Genomic DNA, 18,528 nt, shown 5'->3' on the forward strand with positions numbered 1-18,528 from the left:
TATGTGCAGTGTGTATAGCAGAGCTGTGTGTGTATATGTGCAGTGTGTATAGCAGTGCTGTGTGTGTATATGTGCAGTGTGTATAGTAGAGCTGTGTGTGTATAGCAGTGCTGTGTGTGTATATGTGCAGTGTGTATAGCAGAGCTGTGTGTGTATATGTGCAGTGTGTATAGCAGAGCTGTGTGTGTATATGTGCAGTGTGTATAGCAGAGCTGTGTGTATATGTGCAGTGTGTATAGCAGAGCTGTGTGTGTATATGTGCATTGTGTATAGCAGAGCTGTGTGTGTATATGTGCATTGTGTATAGCAGAGCTGTGTGTATATGTGCAGTGTGTATAGCAGAACTGTGTGTGTATATGTGCATTGTGTATAGCAGAGCTGTGTGTGTATATGTGCATTGTGTATAGCAGAGCTGTGTGTATATGTGCAGTGTGTATAGCAGAGCTGTGTGTGTATATGTGCATTGTGTATAGCAGAGCTGTGTGTGTATATGTGCATTGTGTATAGCAGAGCTGTGTGTGTATATGTGCATTGTGTATAGCAGAGCTGTGTGTGTATATGTGCAGTGTGTATAGCAGAGCTGTGTGTATATGTGCAGTGTGTATAGCAGAGCTGTGTGTATATGTGCAGTCTGTATAGCAGAGCTGTGTGCGTATATGTGCAGTCTGTATAGCAGAGCTGTGTGTGTATATGTGCACCGTGTATAGCAGAGCTGTGTGTGTCTATATGTGCACCGTGTATAGCAGAGCTCTGTGTGTATATGTGTACCGTGTATAGCAGAGCTGTGTGTATATGTGCGCCGTGTAAGGCAGACGACAACATATATGGAGAAAGAGGGGCACTAATATAGTGTACACACAGCTCTGCTATACACAGTGCACATTTACACACACAGCTCTGCTATACACGGTGCACATTTACACACACAGCTCTGCTATACACGGTGCACATTTACACACAGCTCTGCTATACACGGTGCACATTTACACACAGCTCTGCTATACACGGTGCACATTTACACACACAGCTCTGCTATACACGGTGCACATTTACACACACAGCTCTGCTATACACACTGCACATATACACACAGCTCTGCTATACACACTGCACATATACACACACAGCTCTGCTATACACACTGCACATATACACACAGCTCTGCTATACACACTGCACATATATACACACACAGCACTGCTATACACACACAGCTCTACTATACACACTGCACATATACACACACAGCACTGCTATACACACTGCACATATACACACACAGCTCTGCTATACACACTGCACATATACACACACAGCACTGCTATACACACACAGCTCTACTATACACACTGCACATATACACACACAGCTCTGCTATACACACTGCACATATACACACACAGCTCTGCTATACACGGTGCACATTTACACACACAGCTCTGCTATACACGGTGCACATTTACACACAGCTGCTATACACGGTGCACATTTACACACAGCTCTGCTATACACGGTGCACATTTACACACACAGCTCTGCTATACACGGTGCACATTTACACACACAGCTCTGCTATACACGGTGCATATACACACACACAGCTCTGCTATACACAGTGCACATATACACACACAGCTGTTATACACAGTGCACATATACACACACAGCTCTGCTATACACAGTGCACATATACACACACACCTAACAGAGCTGTGTGTGTATAGCAGTGTTGTGTGTGTGTACAAACAACATATATGGACAAAGAGGGGCGCTAATATAGTGTAGCATGGACAGTATCAGTGGGAAAATTACTTGAGGGTGGCTTCACATGTACCGGATCCGCAGCGGATTTCACGCTGCAAATTCGCAGCAAGATCTGCTGCGGATCCAGTGCCAGTCATCCCTATGAGAGCACATACTCGCAGCGGGAGTTAACCGCCCGCAGCCCGCCCCTGAGAGCATACATTACCTGCTCGGTGCCGCGGCTGCATGTGATCAGCATTACCAGGCTCCATCATGTGACCAGCATTACCAGGCTTCATCATGTGGTCAGCATTACCAGGCTCCATCATGTGACCAGCATTACCAGGCTCCATCATGTGACCAGCATTACCAGGCTCCTCATGTGGTCAGCATTACCAGGCTCCATCATGTGACCAGCATTACCAGGCTCCATCATGTGACCAGCATTACCAGGCTCCATCATGTGACCAGCATTACCAGGCTCCATCATGTGATCAGCATTACCAGGCTCCATCATGTGACCAGCATTACCAGGCTCCATCATGTGACCAGCATTACCAGGCTTCATCATGTGTTCAATTGATGTTTCACATGAAAAATGATCGGTTTTCCGGCTATTTCCTTCACGTCAACAATTTACATTGGCCGCCCAGACATGACAGGAATTGGTTTTTACAACCGCTGGAGGGCCGCAGGTTCCTTGCACTAAGCCCTTGATTTAGATTGTATGGACATTGCAGATCCTCCAGACACTCACAGATGCAGATACATAGGGGGAGATTTATTAAACCTGGTGTAAAGTAGAATTGTCTTAGTTGCCCCTAGCAACCAATCAGATTCCACTTTTCATTCCTTACAGATTCTTTGAAAACTAAAAGGTGGAGTCTGATTGGTTGCTGGAGGCAATTAAGACAATTCTACTTTACACCAGTTTGATAAATCTCCGCATAGTCTTTTCTCTCCAGCACAGAGCACATGCTAAGCCCCACCCCCTCTTTTTTGTCCAGCAGTGACTGTTACTAGAGACAAATTTCCCCTAACAACAGGCAGGAGATATCAAATTGCAGGGAAGGGAGACACCTAGTGGCCAAAATAATAGAGTTGTTTTTCTGAGGTAAGGAGTCCTTTATTGGTAAATGAAGTCATTTGCCAAAAATGTTCGGTATAACATGATGAGATTTCTGCCATCTCCCTTTTTTATGTGTGTGAGGTCTGAACGCTTGTCACACATCTTCATTTAGGATGAGGCTCCTATGTTCATGTATAAAATACACAAATGCAACTGCACCGATGTGCGATATGACATTGCTCAAGCTGCCTTCTTCTCCTGATATTCTGCCCTTTATATAGATATAGTATAGAGTTATATAAATATAGAGGGAGACTTATCAAACATGGTGTAAAGTGAAACTGGCTCAGTTGCCCCTAGCAACCAATTAGATTCCACCTTTCATTTTCCAAAGAGTCTGTGAGGAATAAAAGGTGGAATCTGATTGGTTGCTAGGGGCAACTGAGCCAGGTTCACTTTACACCATGTTTGATAAATCTCCCTCATAGCGTGTATATGCGGTATAATATACAGTGGTGCCTTGGATTACGAGCATAATTCATTCCGGGACCGCGCCTATAATCCAAATCGCTCTTAAACCAAAGCAAATTTCCCCATAAGAAATCATTAAAATGCAGACAACTGGTTCCGCACCCCAAAAATAATGATTTTTTTTATTCTGAATAACATGTAAAACAAACATTTTAGAAAGGTGGATATGTGATGTTCAGTATAGCAATCAGCATGTGGAGTATAATGTATAGTAAGTGCATAAAACAGTGGAAAACAGCCGCAGTTTGTAGATAAAGGATGGGATTGCAGATCCCCATAATGCAGTAACGTAGTAAAACAGGCTGGAATAGAGAAGCAGGGCTGCTGTCAGAGGTCTTTGTGGTCAGCATGGATCAATCAGAAAATGAGAATAACAGACCTGCAGGAGGACAGTGACAGAAACTTTTCTGTACAGCAGTGTGTATAGCTGAGTGTGAGAGAAGGCAGATTATAGCAGCAGTGTGTATAGCTGAGTGTGAGTGCAGGCAGATTATAGCAGCAGTGTGTATAGCTGAGTGTGAGTGCAGGCAGATTATAGCAGCAGTGTGTATAGCTGAGTGTGAGAGAAGGCAGATTATAGCAGCAGTGTGTATAGCTGAGTGTGAGAGAAGGCAGATTATAGCAGCAGTGTGTATAGCTGAGTGTAAGTGCAGGCACATTATAGCAGGAATCGAGAGGATGGGAAACACAAGGGCTGACAGACTGCAGGGAGCATGAAGGAATAAGCAGGGCAGATGTGGGCGCATGCATAGCAGCACTCTCTGTCTGGGGAGAGAGGGGTTACAGCTATGAAGAGATTACCTCCACAGTCCTGTCCCCTGATGCAAGCCCCAGCCTGAAGTGGATCTGCTATGATTTGAAAGGTGAAAGAGACTTCCCGGGTCAGAGTACAGGGCTGTAGACCCCGCTATGCAGACCATGCCCCTCCCCCACTCCCCCTCCCACCCTGTACAGGGAGCTCTTAGGGTAGCTTCACACGTACCGACTCGCAGCGTTAATACCGCTGCGAGTCGGCTAGGTCCTGGCAGATAACAAGCAAGCTAGCGGATTCCACCAAGGTGGTCCACTTGCATCCACCGGCGCTACTCACTATAAATGTGTATATTAGAATGCTGTCCAAAAGGAGTACAAGTGTCACATATGAAATCCGCTCCTGGGCTAAAAACAACACTGGCTAACTCTGCAGCCTTGCCAATCCGTCTAATGCAGGCACTACAAGTCTCAGCTCGCCCTCTCCAGCATAAGATACCATGAAACTGATCCTACCTGGGTATTTGGAGCAAACAATAAGAGAGCAGGTCCAGCACAGACGGTCCGCGGCAAGAGGAAACAGGATACAAATCCAGTGTATACAGCCCGGGATATTGGATGCAGTGGCACAGGTAATAATCCTTCAGAACTTAAGTCCAGGAACAGGCAGTATAGTGGATGGAGTGCGGGCACGCTCCGGCCGGCAGCGTGCACCACAAAAACTTCCGCCCGTAGATCTTAGTGACGTCACAAAGACAAAGTAAGGAGGCCGTAGTAGACCAAAAAACCTCCGACTAGTTTCAGAAAATGGTTTGTTTTCCTTCAGAGATCTACGGGCGGAAGCAGAGTTAGCCAGTGTTGTTTTTAGCCCAGGAGCGGATTTCATATGTGACACTTGTACTCCTTTTGGACAGCATTCTAATATACACATTTATAGTGAGTAGCGCCGGTGGATGCAAGTGGACCACCTTGGTGGAATCCGCTAGCTTGCTTGTTATCTGCCAGGACCTAGCCGACTCGCAGCGGTATTAACGCTGCGAGTCGGTATGTGTGAAGCTACCCTTAAACCAAAGCAATGCTCTTAAACCAAGTCATAATTTTGAAAACTGTGAGCTCTTCTTGCAAAACGTTCTTAATCCAAGTTACTCTTAAACCAAGGTACCACTGTATATCAATGTGTATACTATAACTATATATAGCAGCTTTTAGAGCAGAGTGGTGGTCGGTAACCCAGACGATGAGCTGTCAACTATAAGACAGGACGTATCAAGAGAAGGAGACAAGTTTGCTAAATGAATGTATTTGCAAAAAAACTTTAACTTGATTGGACCTACAAGTGTATCTGTGTTAGTTGACTTGGGAATACCCCTTTAAGCGCTGTCGGACCACCTGTTTAGGAGCTATTTCTGCATTGCTATGCACTGGATTTAGTAACAGGATTTTGGGCTGAGGATACACCAGCCCAATGTTCTCCTGATGGTTACAGCTACAGGTCTGCACAATGACATCTACAGGGCTGTGGTCTGTGGACTATGAAATCTATGGAGATGTGCAGGGTAAGGAAATACTTTGGCTTTTGTTTTTTGTTTTTTTAATGAAACTAAAATATTTAAAATGCTATCTAGATGTGGATAATGCAAATGGAAATCTGGCACTTTCTGGTACCAGTGGATTTGAAACAAAAAAATTTTTTGTGAACTAACTTTTTAATACCTGCATCCTTGTTGGTGGTTTATTTTCAAATTCTGTCCCTACTGGTCCCGGTATTGGCCTCTTTTCCCCAGCAGTTCTTAGACTGCAATGGGCGTTCACTTTGCTGGTTTAAAACACAAACGTACACTGCATGTGAGAAGTCCCGCCCTCAATGGCCATCCTTTGTCTTTGTCCATGTCTGCAAGCCGCCCACATGACTAAGCCCGCCCACATAACTAAGCCCGCCCACACCTCCGCTGCTTTGTCATGTATCTTTTGACAAATTTTTAAGCAGAAAGAAGACTTAAGATTTAGACAGTGGTGAGTGTCTTTTCTGGAGCAAACTAAGAAAAAATTTTATTTAATACATCTATATTGAAAAGATATTTTTTGACAGAGAGGGATTGATTTAGAAGAAGTTAATTGTAGTGACAGTGCCTTTTTAAGCATTACTTGTGCCTTCAATAAAACATTGTATGACCATCTACATTTAAGTCATGGGATTTTCCAAACTTTTTTTTTTTTTAGAAAATTTCACTTTTTCTCTTAAAATAAATCCTGAGTGTCTTGGATCATCATATTATGTAAAGTTTCACAACACACATTATGTTTTAAAGCAATAGATGACATGGGATCAGGCCATTCACGATAGGTGACGGTCACAGCTCCCCTTCCGCCCTCCATGCACAATGACCTCTTTAAAGGAGATGTCCGTTGAATATAAGAAATTGGCTGCAGACGGGGTATAATTAAAGGGGTAGTGCGGCGCTAACCAATTATTCACAAAATAACACACATTACAAAGTTATACAACTTTGTAATGTATGTTATGTATGTGAATGGCCCCCTTCCCTGTGTTCCCCCACCCACGCTAAGCCCGAAAGTGTGGTGCATTATACTCACCTGATTCGTGTCGACCCCCGCCCGCCATCTTGTGACAATGATGTCATCTTTGGGAGGCCCGCCGAACTGCTGCAGCCGTCCCTCATGCCGCCTCCCCCCTCTGCCGCGTCATCAGCTGCTCAGCCGCGATTGGCTGAGCATAACTAAGCTCAGCCAATCGCAGCTGATGACGCGGCAGAGGGGGGGGGGCGGCATGAGGGACGCGTCATCAGCTGCTCAGCCGCGATTGGCTGAGCTTAGTTATGCTCAGCCAATCGCGGCTAAGCAGCTGATGACGCGGCAGAGGGGGGCGGGCATGAAGCAGGGCTGGTGCGTCCGGCCGGCCTCCCGAAGACGACGTCATTGTCCCCAAGATGGCGGCCGGGGTCGACACAAATCAGGTATGTATAGTGCACTACACTTCCAGGGTGGGGGGGAACACGGGGAAGGGGGCCATTCACTAACATAACATACATTACAAGGCCAGGTTCAGACTATGTAAGTGTGCGGCTGTATTTGCGGCTGTAATTGTGCGGCGGTATTTTTGGTGGTTCATGCGTACGCTGGAAAGTATAGGATATACGGCTGCACAGTGCACACTATACACTTTCTCTCTTTTTTTGCTTTGGAGGATTGTTTATACAGTGCACACTATGTATGAATCTACGGCCCTATCGTAAACTGACCCGTAAAAAATGAACAAGACCATTGTTTGCGGCTGGAAACGCGGCCGTGGATTGACAGGCGGTCCGTACGGAGTACTTCAAAAATAGCCGGCAATGATGCCGAATGCTGATGCCTCTAATAGTTAATATATTAAATTAATAAAACACATTTTGTTTGTAATAAAGTCCCTTTCGTTGTTCAATAATTTAATTCTAACGAATCCATCATTTTGCAATTAAATATACTGTTAAAATAAATATATATATAAATAAATGTATATTTATATATATATTTATTTTCTGACAGTATATTTAATTGCACAATGATGGATTCGTTAGAATTAAATTATTGAACAACGAAACTGAATTTATTTAATCGAAAATGTGTTTTATTAATTAAATATTAATTAGTACAGGAAGCTCCATAAGCCGTTAATTCATATGCCGGCAATAGAGCATTCTGTACTAATCATCACTTTACTTTAATGAAAACATCAAATGTTTCTTCTAATTATGTTATCACAATAGCATTATTAGAGGAAACATTTAGAATTATATGTGCGCTCAGCTGATTGGCTGATCGGCTCAGCGCACATATAATTAGCGGGTCCGCTACTGTGCTGCGGACCAGCGAAGAGGACACATCGGGGTGAGTATAGAGCTCTCCCCACCCCCTCCCCAGCACTGCACCCCTCCCAGCAAGGAAGGGGGGTCACTTAACCCCTTCCTTGCTGGGATGGGTGCAGTCTGACATCAGTCTGGCCCCCAGGGGGTTAAGGGGGATGCAATACATCCTCCCTTAACCCCTTGGGGGTCAGACTGTAAGCAGCGATCTGTAAAGATGGTGCATACTGTAAGGAGCACAACACCGCTCACAATGATGGGTGTTGTGCTCCTGTTTGTGTGTTTTTTGTGTGTTTCTCCCTTTTTGTTTTTCAGATATCGGTATCCTGTGGATTACGTCGGATTCCGTGGACTACGTCGATGACCAGCGTTTTTTTTTTTTTTTTTTTTTTTTTATAAAATGGTCAATGAGGGGTGTGGGGGTGTTTTTATTTGAATAAAAAAATTTTTTAACTTGTGTCTTGTCTTTATTTCTTTACTTTATAGACTTAGTAGTGGAAGCCGTCTAATAGACGGAATCCATTACTAAGTTGGGGCCTAGTGTTAGCCGGTATAAAATGACTAACACTAACCCCCCATTATTACCCCAGTACCCAATGCCACCAGGGGTACTGGGAAGAGCCGGGTGCCAGTGGTCCCGGAGCGTCAAAATTGGCGCTCCTGGACCGGGCGGTAGCAGGCTGGTAAGATTTAGGCTGGGGAGGGCCTAAACCAATGGCTCTTCCCACCCTGGTGTTACGAGGCTGCTGTCGTTTGGTTTTTAACCCGGCTGGTTATAAAAATAGGGGGGACCCTATGCGTTATTTTTTTTAAATAAATAATTAAAAAAATACAGCCGCACAGTTACATAGTGTGAACCTAGCCCCAAGTTGTATAACTTTCTAATGTGCGTTAATTAGTGAATAATTTTCTAACACCGCACTACCCCTTTAAGAAGCTTTACATACCCATTAGAGATGAGCGAACCGGGTTCGGGTTCGAGTCCATCCGAACCCGATCTGCAACCTGGGAGGAAATGAGTTCGGCAGCCAGAGAGCCTGTGACGCAGTGCTGCAGGGGTACGGGGACAGGTACGTAGAGCTTCTTTATCATGTTCCCCCAGCCCCTGCCTGCAGCCAATTTATTATTTTGGCCGGTGTTCCCTTGTAAGGCCAAAAAAAACCCAAAAAAACAGGCAGAGCCTTAAAGGGGCTCTCAGGCACTACAAAAACATGGCCACTTTCTTCCAGAGACAGCACAACTCTTATCTCCAGTTGGGTGCAGGTTTTGTACCCCATTCCATTGAAGTGAATGGAGCTTAATTGCAAACTGCATCTGTACTGGAGGCAAGAGTGATGCTGTCTCTGGAAGAAAGTGGCCATGTTTTTGTAGCGCTGGATAACCCCTTTAAGAAGTTGAGATAAACAGTCGACTACAATGGAGACAAATATAAGTCTGCTAAGATCCCTGCCATCTCACACAACAGCCCCTTACCATTCCATAACCATAACTTTTTATTTTCTCATCTACATACAAGTAGTAAATTACATTTTATTGCCCCATGAGATTTAGTCTGTTCCAGTAATTATTTTTCTTCTTATTTCTTACAGGGGTATTCTTCAGAAAGGTACAGTACAATCTTTTGGTTTTGGTTGTCTATAGACTAATTAAAGGGGAACGCCAGCAGAAAAAAAATTTCTTTCAAATCAACTGGTGCCAGAAATTTGTAATTTACTTCTGTTTAACAATCTCCAGTCTTCCAGTACTTATCAGCTGCTGTATGTCCTGCAATAAGTGTTGTATTCTTTCCAGTCGGGAGGACAGGAGGGGTTTTCTATGGGGATTTGCTACTGCGCTGGACAGTTCCTGACATGGCCAGAGGTGGCACTGTGTCAGACTGGAAAGAATACACAACTTCCTTCAGGATGTACAGCAGCTAATAAGTACTGGAAGATTCTGGCACCAGTTGATTTGAAAGAAATTTTTTTGTTAACCCTTTTAAAGGGATTGTACAGGGCGTGGAAAAATGAGCTGCATCCTTCTTACTCAGTTTCTTGCTCTATTTGAAAACTTGGATTAGTAAATCAAAGTGCATCGTAGTGAGGGAGCCCTCACACGTCTTTTTTTGTGTGGTTCCAGAAATGTGTTTTGTTTGTTTTTTTCATGTTTTTGGTTTTTTTTTGGTTTTTTTTATACAAGGATAATAATTTTAAAAAATATATTTATAAAAAATTAGTATGATATGGCTGATAGTTCCTGACTGGCGTTATTGCTTCTATTTTGGAAAAGGTTTACGACAGGTCTATTATTTAACCTCATAGTCAGGTTTTGTGTGTTTTACTAGGTAGAAGAGTATGCAGGACTAAGCTATTTTGCCCAACAGGTTTACAAGAATTGAGTTAGGAAGGAAGCCTAACTACCATCTTCTTCTGTCTCTCTACACTTGCAGTATACAGAAGAACAGGCCAAACGGGTCTTTGTAGTTGGTTGGGTGAAAAATACTCCACATGGAACTGTTACTGGGCAAGTCCAGGGATCCAAGGAAAAAGTGGAAATTATGTGAGTCCAAATAATATAAAGGGTTACATTTGCTTTACTGCCATGCTTGGTGTGCTCATAGGGTGTGTGTGATCCCTTTCTTCCAACCAGACCTATTGCCTGTCTCTAACTAAGCACAAACTATGGTAGACCTTAAGGATGCGTTCACACGTATAGGATCTGCAGCAGATCTGATAGCGCAGATTTGAAGTTGCAGATTCAATGCAAAGTAAATCTGCTGCAGATTCAAATCTGCTGCAGATCCTGTCCGTGTGAACGCACCCTAAAGGTGTATTCCACTCAAACATAACTTTTCATATGCTGCTGCTCATGGTGAGACCAACAGTTCATTCCATACTCCATATCTCGGAAGGGAGGGTAAGGAGGGGGAGATGAGAGAAAAGCTCACACACAGATTTTTGTATCTTTAGCAGAAAGCAGTAGCTGGAAACTGGGGGAAGGAGACTGAATAGATAATAACAAGTATGGAAAGAATTTTTTGTCTCACCAGGGGCAGCAGCATATCAAAAGTTTTACTACCGTTCAAAAGTTTGGGGTCACATTGAAATGTCCTTATTTTTGAAGGAAAAGCACTGTACATTGCTAATGTGGTAAATGACTATTCTAGCTGCAAATGTCTGGTTTTTGGTGCAATATCTACATAGGTGTATAGAGGCCCATTTCCAGCAACTATCACTCCAGTCTTCTAATGGTACAATGTGTTTGCTCATTGGCTCAGAAGGCTAATTGATGATTAGAAAACCCTTGTGCAATCATGTTCACACATCTGAAAACAGTCTAGCTCGTTACAGAAGCTACAAAACTGACCTTCCTTTGAGCAGATTGTGTTTCTGGAGCATCACATTTGTGGGGTCAATTAAACACTCAAAATGGCCAGAAAAAGAGAACTTTCATCTGAAACTAGACAGTCTATTCTTATTCTTAGAAATGAAGGCTATTCCATGCGAGAAATTGCTAAGAAATTGAAGATTTCCTACAACGGTGTGTACTACTCCCTTCAGAGGACAGCACGAACAGGCTCTAACCAGAGTAGAAAAAGAAGTGGGAGGCCGCGTTGCACAACTAAGCAAGAAGATAAGCACATTAGAGTCTCTAGTTTGAGAAACAGATGCCTCACAGGTCCCCAACTGGCATCTTCATTAACCCTTAGGGGACACAGCCAGTTTTCATTTTTGCGTTTTCGTTTTTCCCTCCTCGTGTATATAAGGCCATAGCGCCTGCATTTTTCCACCTAGAGACCCAAATGAGCCCTTATTTTTTGCGCAACTAATTGTCCTTTGCTAAGGCAGATGTAATTTTTGCCTAAAATGTGCCGGGAAACCAGAAAAAAATTATATGTGTGGTGAAATTGAAAAAAAAAACGCATTTCTTTTATTTGGGGGAAATGTGTTTTTACGCCATTCGCCCTGGGGTAAAACTGACTTGTTATGCATGTTCCTCAAGTCGTTACGATTAAAACGATATGTAACATGTATAACTTATATTGTATCTGATGGCCTGTATAAAATTCAAACCGTTGTTAACCAATATACGTTCCTTAAAATCGCTCCATTCCCGGGCTTATAGCGCTTTTATCCTTTGGTCTATGGGGCTGTGTGAGGTGTCATTTTTTGCGCCATGATGTGATCTTTCTATCGGTACCTTGATTGCGCATATATGACTTTTTGATCGCTTTTTATTACAATTATTCTGGATTTGATGCGACCAAAAATGCGCAATTTTGCACTTTGGGATTTTTTTGTGCTGACGCCGTTTACCGTGTGAGATCAGGAATGTGATTAATTAATAGTTCGGGCGATTACGCACGCGGCGATAGCAAACATGTTTGTTTATTAATTTATTTATTTATTTTTATTTATAAAATGGGGAAAGGGGGGTGATTCAGACTTTTATTAGGGGAGGGGGTTTTGTGTTATTAAAAATACTTTTTTCTTTTACTTTAGACATATACTAGAAGCCCCCCTGGGGGGCTTCTAGTATATGCACTCTGATCTCTCATAGAGATCCATGCAGTATAGTTATACTGCATGAATCCATGAGATCGGTGTTCTATTACTTTTGGCTGCTGCAGCCAAAAGCAATAGAATGCCGAGCCGGGATCAGCGCCATTACGGAGCAGACCCCGGCCCGGTATGGATGCAGGGATCGCCCCCCCGCAATCGCGCCGCAGGGGGGCGATCCCCCCACTAGACCACCAGGGATGTATAACCGCAAGTATTTAGAAGCAGCTGTCAACTTTGACAGCTGCTTCTAAGTACTTAATTAGCGGGCACGGCGATCGGACCGTGCCCGCTAATAGCCGCGAGCCCGGGCTACTCGCGGCACCCGGGATCGCGGCAGTTCAGAGGGTGGTCGCCGCGCGACCCCCCTCTGAACTCCCATAGCGGCACGAGGACGTTAAATAACGTCCTGGTGCAGCTATGGGTTAAATAGTACCCACAAAACACCAGTGTCCACATCTACAGTGAAGATGCGGCTGCGGGATTTTGGGCTTCAGGGCAGAGTGACAAAGAAAAAGCCATATCTGAGACTGGCCAATAAAAGAAAAAGATTAAGATGGGCAAAAGAACACAGACATTGGACAGAGGAAGACTGGAAAAAAGTGTTGTGGACGGATGAATCCAAGTTTGAGGTGTTTAGATCACAAAGAAGAACGTTTGTGAGACGCAGAAGAAATGAAAAGATGCTGGAAGAATGCCTGACGCCATCTGTTAAGCATGGTGGAGGTAATGTGATGGTCTGGGGTTGCTTTGGTGCTGGTAAGGTGGGAGATTTGTACAGGGTAAAAGGGATTCTGAATAAGGAAGGCTATCCCTCTGCACCGCCATGCCATACCCAGTGGACAGCACTTGATTGGAGCCAATTTCATCCTACAACAGGACAATGACCCTAAACACACCTCCAAATTGTGCAAGAACTATTTACAGCAGAAGCAGCAGCTGGTATTCTATCATAGGTAATGGAGTGGCCAGCGCAGTCACCAGATCACCACCCCATTGAGCTGTTGTGGGAGCAGCTTGACCGTATGGTACGCCAGAAGTGCCCATCCAACCAATCCAACTTGTGGGAGCTGCTTCTAGAAGCGTGGGGTGCAATTTCTCCAGCTTACCTCAACAGATTATTAGCTAGAATGCCAAAAGGTGTGCAATGCTGGAATTGCTGCAAAAGGTGTATTCTTTGACGAAAGCAAAGTGTGATGTAAAAACAATGTTATTTCAAATACAAATCATTATTTCTAACCTTGTCAATGTCTTGACTCTATTTTCTATTCATTTCACAACGTATGGTGACGAATAAGTGTGACTTTTCATGGAAAACACAAAATTGTTTGGGTGACCCCAAACTTTTGAACGGTAGTGTATGTTTGAGTGGAATACCCCTTTAACTTAGCTTGCACCCAGACGCCTCTCTTGCCAGCCACCTTGGTGTTTTACAGGATACCCGTCAACTAGACAGGCACTTGAAGTTAGTGACATAGTGGCCTCCTGCAGCACATCTAGATTTCTATATAAGGGTAAAAACCATGGGACCACTTAGGCAACATTCTCAGTGCCACCATAAAAAAAGCTTCCAAGGTACTATATGACGGTCTACTGGAAAGCAAAGGGGTCTTGCACAGGGGAGCACTCAGGGGCGGATTAACTTTACCATAGGCCCCAGGCTGTTCACCAAGCCTGGGCCCCCCCACCCCACTGTAACTATGGCGGCACTAGCCTGGCGTTCATAGTATAGTATAGATAAGGTCATGATGTCCTTATTTGTGCAAAATTGCCATAAAAAAAACTGTGATTTTTTGCAAATCATGGCGGAAGTGTAGCCAGGAGACAGTACACCACTGAAAGTATAAGTCTTTTTGGGTAGTCATGGGCCCCCCAGGAACTCAGGGCCCCGGGCTGCCGCCCGGAACGCCCCTATTATAATCCACTACTGGGAGCACTGTGTCCACTGTTGGATTCACTAATGGATAAAATAAAGGGGAATTCCAGTAAAAAATTCTGAATTGGTAGTAACATGCACCAAACCATTCCATACTATATCTTTGTCCATTTTTTTCTTTATTGTTGCAGGAAGAATTGGCTGAGAAATGTTGGAAGTCCAATGTCCCGGATCGACAAAGCCGTTTTCTCAAATGAAAAGGAGATAAAAGATCTGGAATATACAAATTTCAAAACAAAGTACTGACGTGCACTAAAAGAGTACTCCACACTCGGATGCATTGGATACACTCGGATACGTCTTTCATAGACATTGCAGAAAAAGAGGAGTCAGTAAAAATGTAGTTATTTACGAAAACAAACATTTTTCTTTAACCTTAGTTCTTTTTTTATGGCCTGTTCCTCCTTGTCTGAGTGTTGTTGATTTCTTGCATTCCTGACCTTAGGTCTCTTCCTGTGTCAGCTATTTTGCGGCTGTTTCTTGAACCACTCTTGCCTGTATGACCCCTTCTGTGCTGTTTGCTTCTCCCATTGTCGACACGGATTTTCAGACCTGCATCTAAAGCCACTTGCCCTGATTGCTTATGCCCCATGGCCCAAAACCAAACCAGTCCAGTATCACAGCAGGTCCAAATCCACTCCTCCTTACATTGATATTATCTTGTTGTTGTAGTTTATTAAGCAAAAAATCCAGTTTTCACCAAATCTTTACTTACGCTGTGTACGATGACAAAAAAAGCATGACAAAATTATCTAGGTCACCCAGATAATATAACACCGCACAAGCACAGCTGTTCACCTTCTACAATCTGCAGGTTGAAATTGAACTCGCTTCTTTTATTAGCCTTTGCATCTATTAGGCGCTAAGTGTTGTGAAACAGCGATTGTCTAAGAGAACTGTGGGGATTTTAGAAGTAGCGTTCTTGTGGTATAATATACTATTTATATATATATATATATATATATATATATATATATATATGATTGGTCTTGCTCACACCCCCGTGGATTAGCCAGCAGTTTTTAAACAGGAACCACGCAGGTATTAATAGAACTGACACAAAGTCTGTTGGATAACCCGACATGTTTCACTGGTCCTCAAAGTACACAGTGTTTTTGGCATCAGAGTCTCCATTTAAAGGGGAACTCCACGTACAGGTAAAAAAAATAAGAAATCTGTTCCAGAAGCATATAGCATTGCTAAACTGTCTAACTCAGTTCTGAAACTACAAAAAATCCATTTGTTATGGGGTTTTTGTTCTGTTTTGTGTGGCTGTACTTCCTGGTTGAGCAGTTGTACACAGTACTGCAGGTTCCAGAATGCATTGCTTTCCCCTAGCTGTTCATCACAGTCCTCCACCCTGCACATTCCCCACCAAAATATGTTGCAGAACATCTAGGCTGTGTTCACACATTGCAGTTTCATTGTGTTACTGTATTATTTGCATTACTTTATCATTTTATTGTAGTCCCACCCACACAGCACGCTGTATTCTCTACCTGTAACACCACACAGCACGCTGTATTCTCTACCTGTAATACCACACAGCACACTGTATTCTCTACCTGTAACACCACACAGCACGCTGTATTCTCTACCTGTAATACCACACAGCACGCTGTATTCTCTACCTGTAACACCACACAGCACGCTGTATTCTCTACCTGTAACGCCACACAGTACGCTGTATTCTCTACCTGTAACACTACACAGCACACTGTATTCTCTACCTGTAACACCACACAGCACGCTGTATTCTCTACTTGTAACACCACACAGCACACTGTATTCTCTACCTGTAAGACCACACAGCGCTGTATTCTCTACCTGTAACACCACACAGCACGCTGTATTCTCTACCTGTAACACTACACAGCACACTGTATTCTCTACCTGTAACACCACACAGCACGCTGTATTCTCTACCTGTAACACCACACAGCACACTGTATTCTCTACCTGTAACACCACACAGCACACTGTATTCTCTACCTGTAACACCACACTGTATTCTCTACCTGTAACGCCACACAGCACGCTGTATTCTCTACCTGTAACACTACACAGCGCTGTATTCTCTACCTGTAACACCACACGGCGCGCTGTATTCTCTACCTGTAACGCCACACAGCACGCTGTATTCTGTACCTGTAACACCACACAGCACACTGTATTCTCTACCTGTAATACCACACAGCACACTGTATTCTCTACCTGTAACACCACACAGCACACTGTATTCTCTACCTGTAACACCACACAGCACGCTGTATTCTCTACCTGTAACACCACACAGCACGCTGTATTCTCTACCTGTAACACCACACAGTGCACTGTTACGACCTATAATGTCGATATTGGAATAAAGTAAAGAACTTTTTGAAGTTTATTTTTTTTCTTCCACGCACATATTATTATCGAACATCTTTTATCTTTGAAGTTGAGCCCCACAATAAGGACTTTATCCCATATTATCTTACATGGGATATACTGTTTATGTCTAGTTTTTGGTCCAGGTGGGATCGGCAGTGCTCTGATCCTCTCTGCCGTTTAGCATCATTTCATTGTGTTACTGCATCATTTTTGTGAATACGCTGCAGTACTGCAATGAAACCCCAACATGTGTGGACACAGCCCTAATTTCACTGCAGAGTTTTGCACAATCAGTGATATCAGTGCAACACCTGCTTCTGGCTGGTCAGAGATGGTGGATCACTCAGGGGATTGGGGGATCCAGCCGCGCCTCCTGTGACATCACACCCTGCCCCCTGTCTGCATCATCCGCCTGATCTCAGCAAAACACAGAATGTGAGACAGAGGCATGGAATCTTTGTCTCCTATGGGGGGAAAGCAGAGGGAGCAGGGGACAATGTGAATAGGCACAAAGGCCAGTTTTCTTCACTTCCTGGATGTCAACCAGTGTGGGTCAAATTTGGGGTCAAATTCGTTAATATTTGTGAATTGAATCTTAACGAATTTCAATAAAACAGCCAAATTAAAGTAGCTACAATACTGGGACTATTACAGAAGGACAAATTAAAGGGGTTGTCCGGCGCTAAAAAATTATTCACAGAATAACACACATTACAAAGTTATACAACTTTGTAATGTATGTTATGTCTGTGAATGGCCCCCTTCCCCGTTTCCCACCACCCCCACCCGTGTACCCGGAAGTGTGGTGCGCTATACTCACCTGTCACGTGCCGACCACGGTCTCCCATCCTCAGCAGTGACGTCTTCTTCGGGCGGCCGGCGGATTTCGGGAAGATCCGCCGGCCGCCCGAAGAAGACGTCACTGCTGAGGATCGGAGACCGTGGTCGGCAGGTGACAGGTGAGTATAGCGCACCACACTTCCGGGTACACGGGTGGGGGTGGTGGGACACTGGGAAGGGGGCCATTCACAGACATAACATACATTACAAAGTTGTATAACTTTGTAATGTGTGTTATTCTGTGAATAATTTTTTAGCGCCGGACAACCCCTTTAAGGGCATGTTCTTGTACAAGTGTCAAAAATTGGTAAATTTTAAAAAATGTCAATGAGCCAGTCAATCATCTGATCTAATGAAACCCAACTTGTGTAACACAGTAGGAGTGGACTGTGAGCACTGATTATGTAAGGCGCAGTAAATTGGTATAACTCAATAAGAGTTTACAGGAGTTTACAGTGAGTGAATAATATGGACTATGGGGGAGATTTATCAAACATGGTGTAAAGTGAAACTGGCTCAGTTGCCCCTAGCAACCAATAAGATTCCACCTTTTATTTTCCAAAGAGTCTGTAAGAAATGAAAAGTGGAATCTGATTGGTTGCTAGGGGCAACTGAGCCAGTTTCACTTTACACCATGTTTGATAAATCTCCCGCTGTGTCTTCACTGGTCCCAGTGAATTCCTATAGGCTCCCAGTTACTTGGTAAAATTGACAAATGGTTGGAAGCTACTACAAACAATCCCGCACAATCAGCCTTCCTATCCTCTCCTCTCTGTCCCTATATCCCACTGTTATGCTAAGTTTACACGGAGTGATTATCGGGCGAATTTTCGCGACAACGATCGAATTCGAACAATAATCGTAGGTGTAAATGCGGCGAACGAT

General features: G+C 43.8%; 1 protein-coding gene across 2 annotated transcripts; it reads left to right on the forward strand.

Moving 5' to 3' along the window:
* Window positions 1-2,690: 2,690 nt before the first annotated feature.
* LOC138789500 (acylphosphatase-2-like) lies at window positions 2,691-14,804 on the forward strand. Of its 2 annotated transcripts, XM_069968175.1 has the most exons (5): window positions 2,691-2,857; window positions 5,580-5,649; window positions 9,546-9,562; window positions 10,385-10,494; window positions 14,562-14,804. In XM_069968175.1, the coding sequence occupies exons 2-5, from the start codon at window positions 5,595-5,597 to the stop codon at window positions 14,674-14,676; spliced, it is 297 nt and encodes a 98-aa protein (XP_069824276.1). In that variant the 5' UTR covers window positions 2,691-2,857; window positions 5,580-5,594; the 3' UTR covers window positions 14,677-14,804. The 2 variants fall into 2 exon arrangements, with proteins under 2 accessions (XP_069824276.1, XP_069824275.1); XM_069968174.1 differs by lacking the exon at window positions 2,691-2,857 and having other exon boundaries at window positions 5,301-5,649.
* The last annotated feature ends 3,724 nt before the right edge of the window (window positions 14,805-18,528 follow it).

This window comes from Dendropsophus ebraccatus, chromosome 4 (genome assembly GCF_027789765.1).
Source record: "Dendropsophus ebraccatus isolate aDenEbr1 chromosome 4, aDenEbr1.pat, whole genome shotgun sequence".
Lineage (NCBI taxonomy): Eukaryota > Metazoa > Chordata > Amphibia > Anura > Hylidae > Dendropsophus > Dendropsophus ebraccatus.

Excerpts from the sequence above, each read along its gene's own strand:
- LOC138789500 (XM_069968175.1), top strand. The coding sequence starts at position 5,595 with ATGACATCTACAGGGCTGTGGTCTGTGGACTATGAAATCTATGGAGAT. Across the intron at positions 10,495-14,561 it reads AAGGAAAAAGTGGAAATTAT|GAAGAATTGGCTGAGAAATG; the intron begins GTGAGTCCAAAT and ends TTATTGTTGCAG.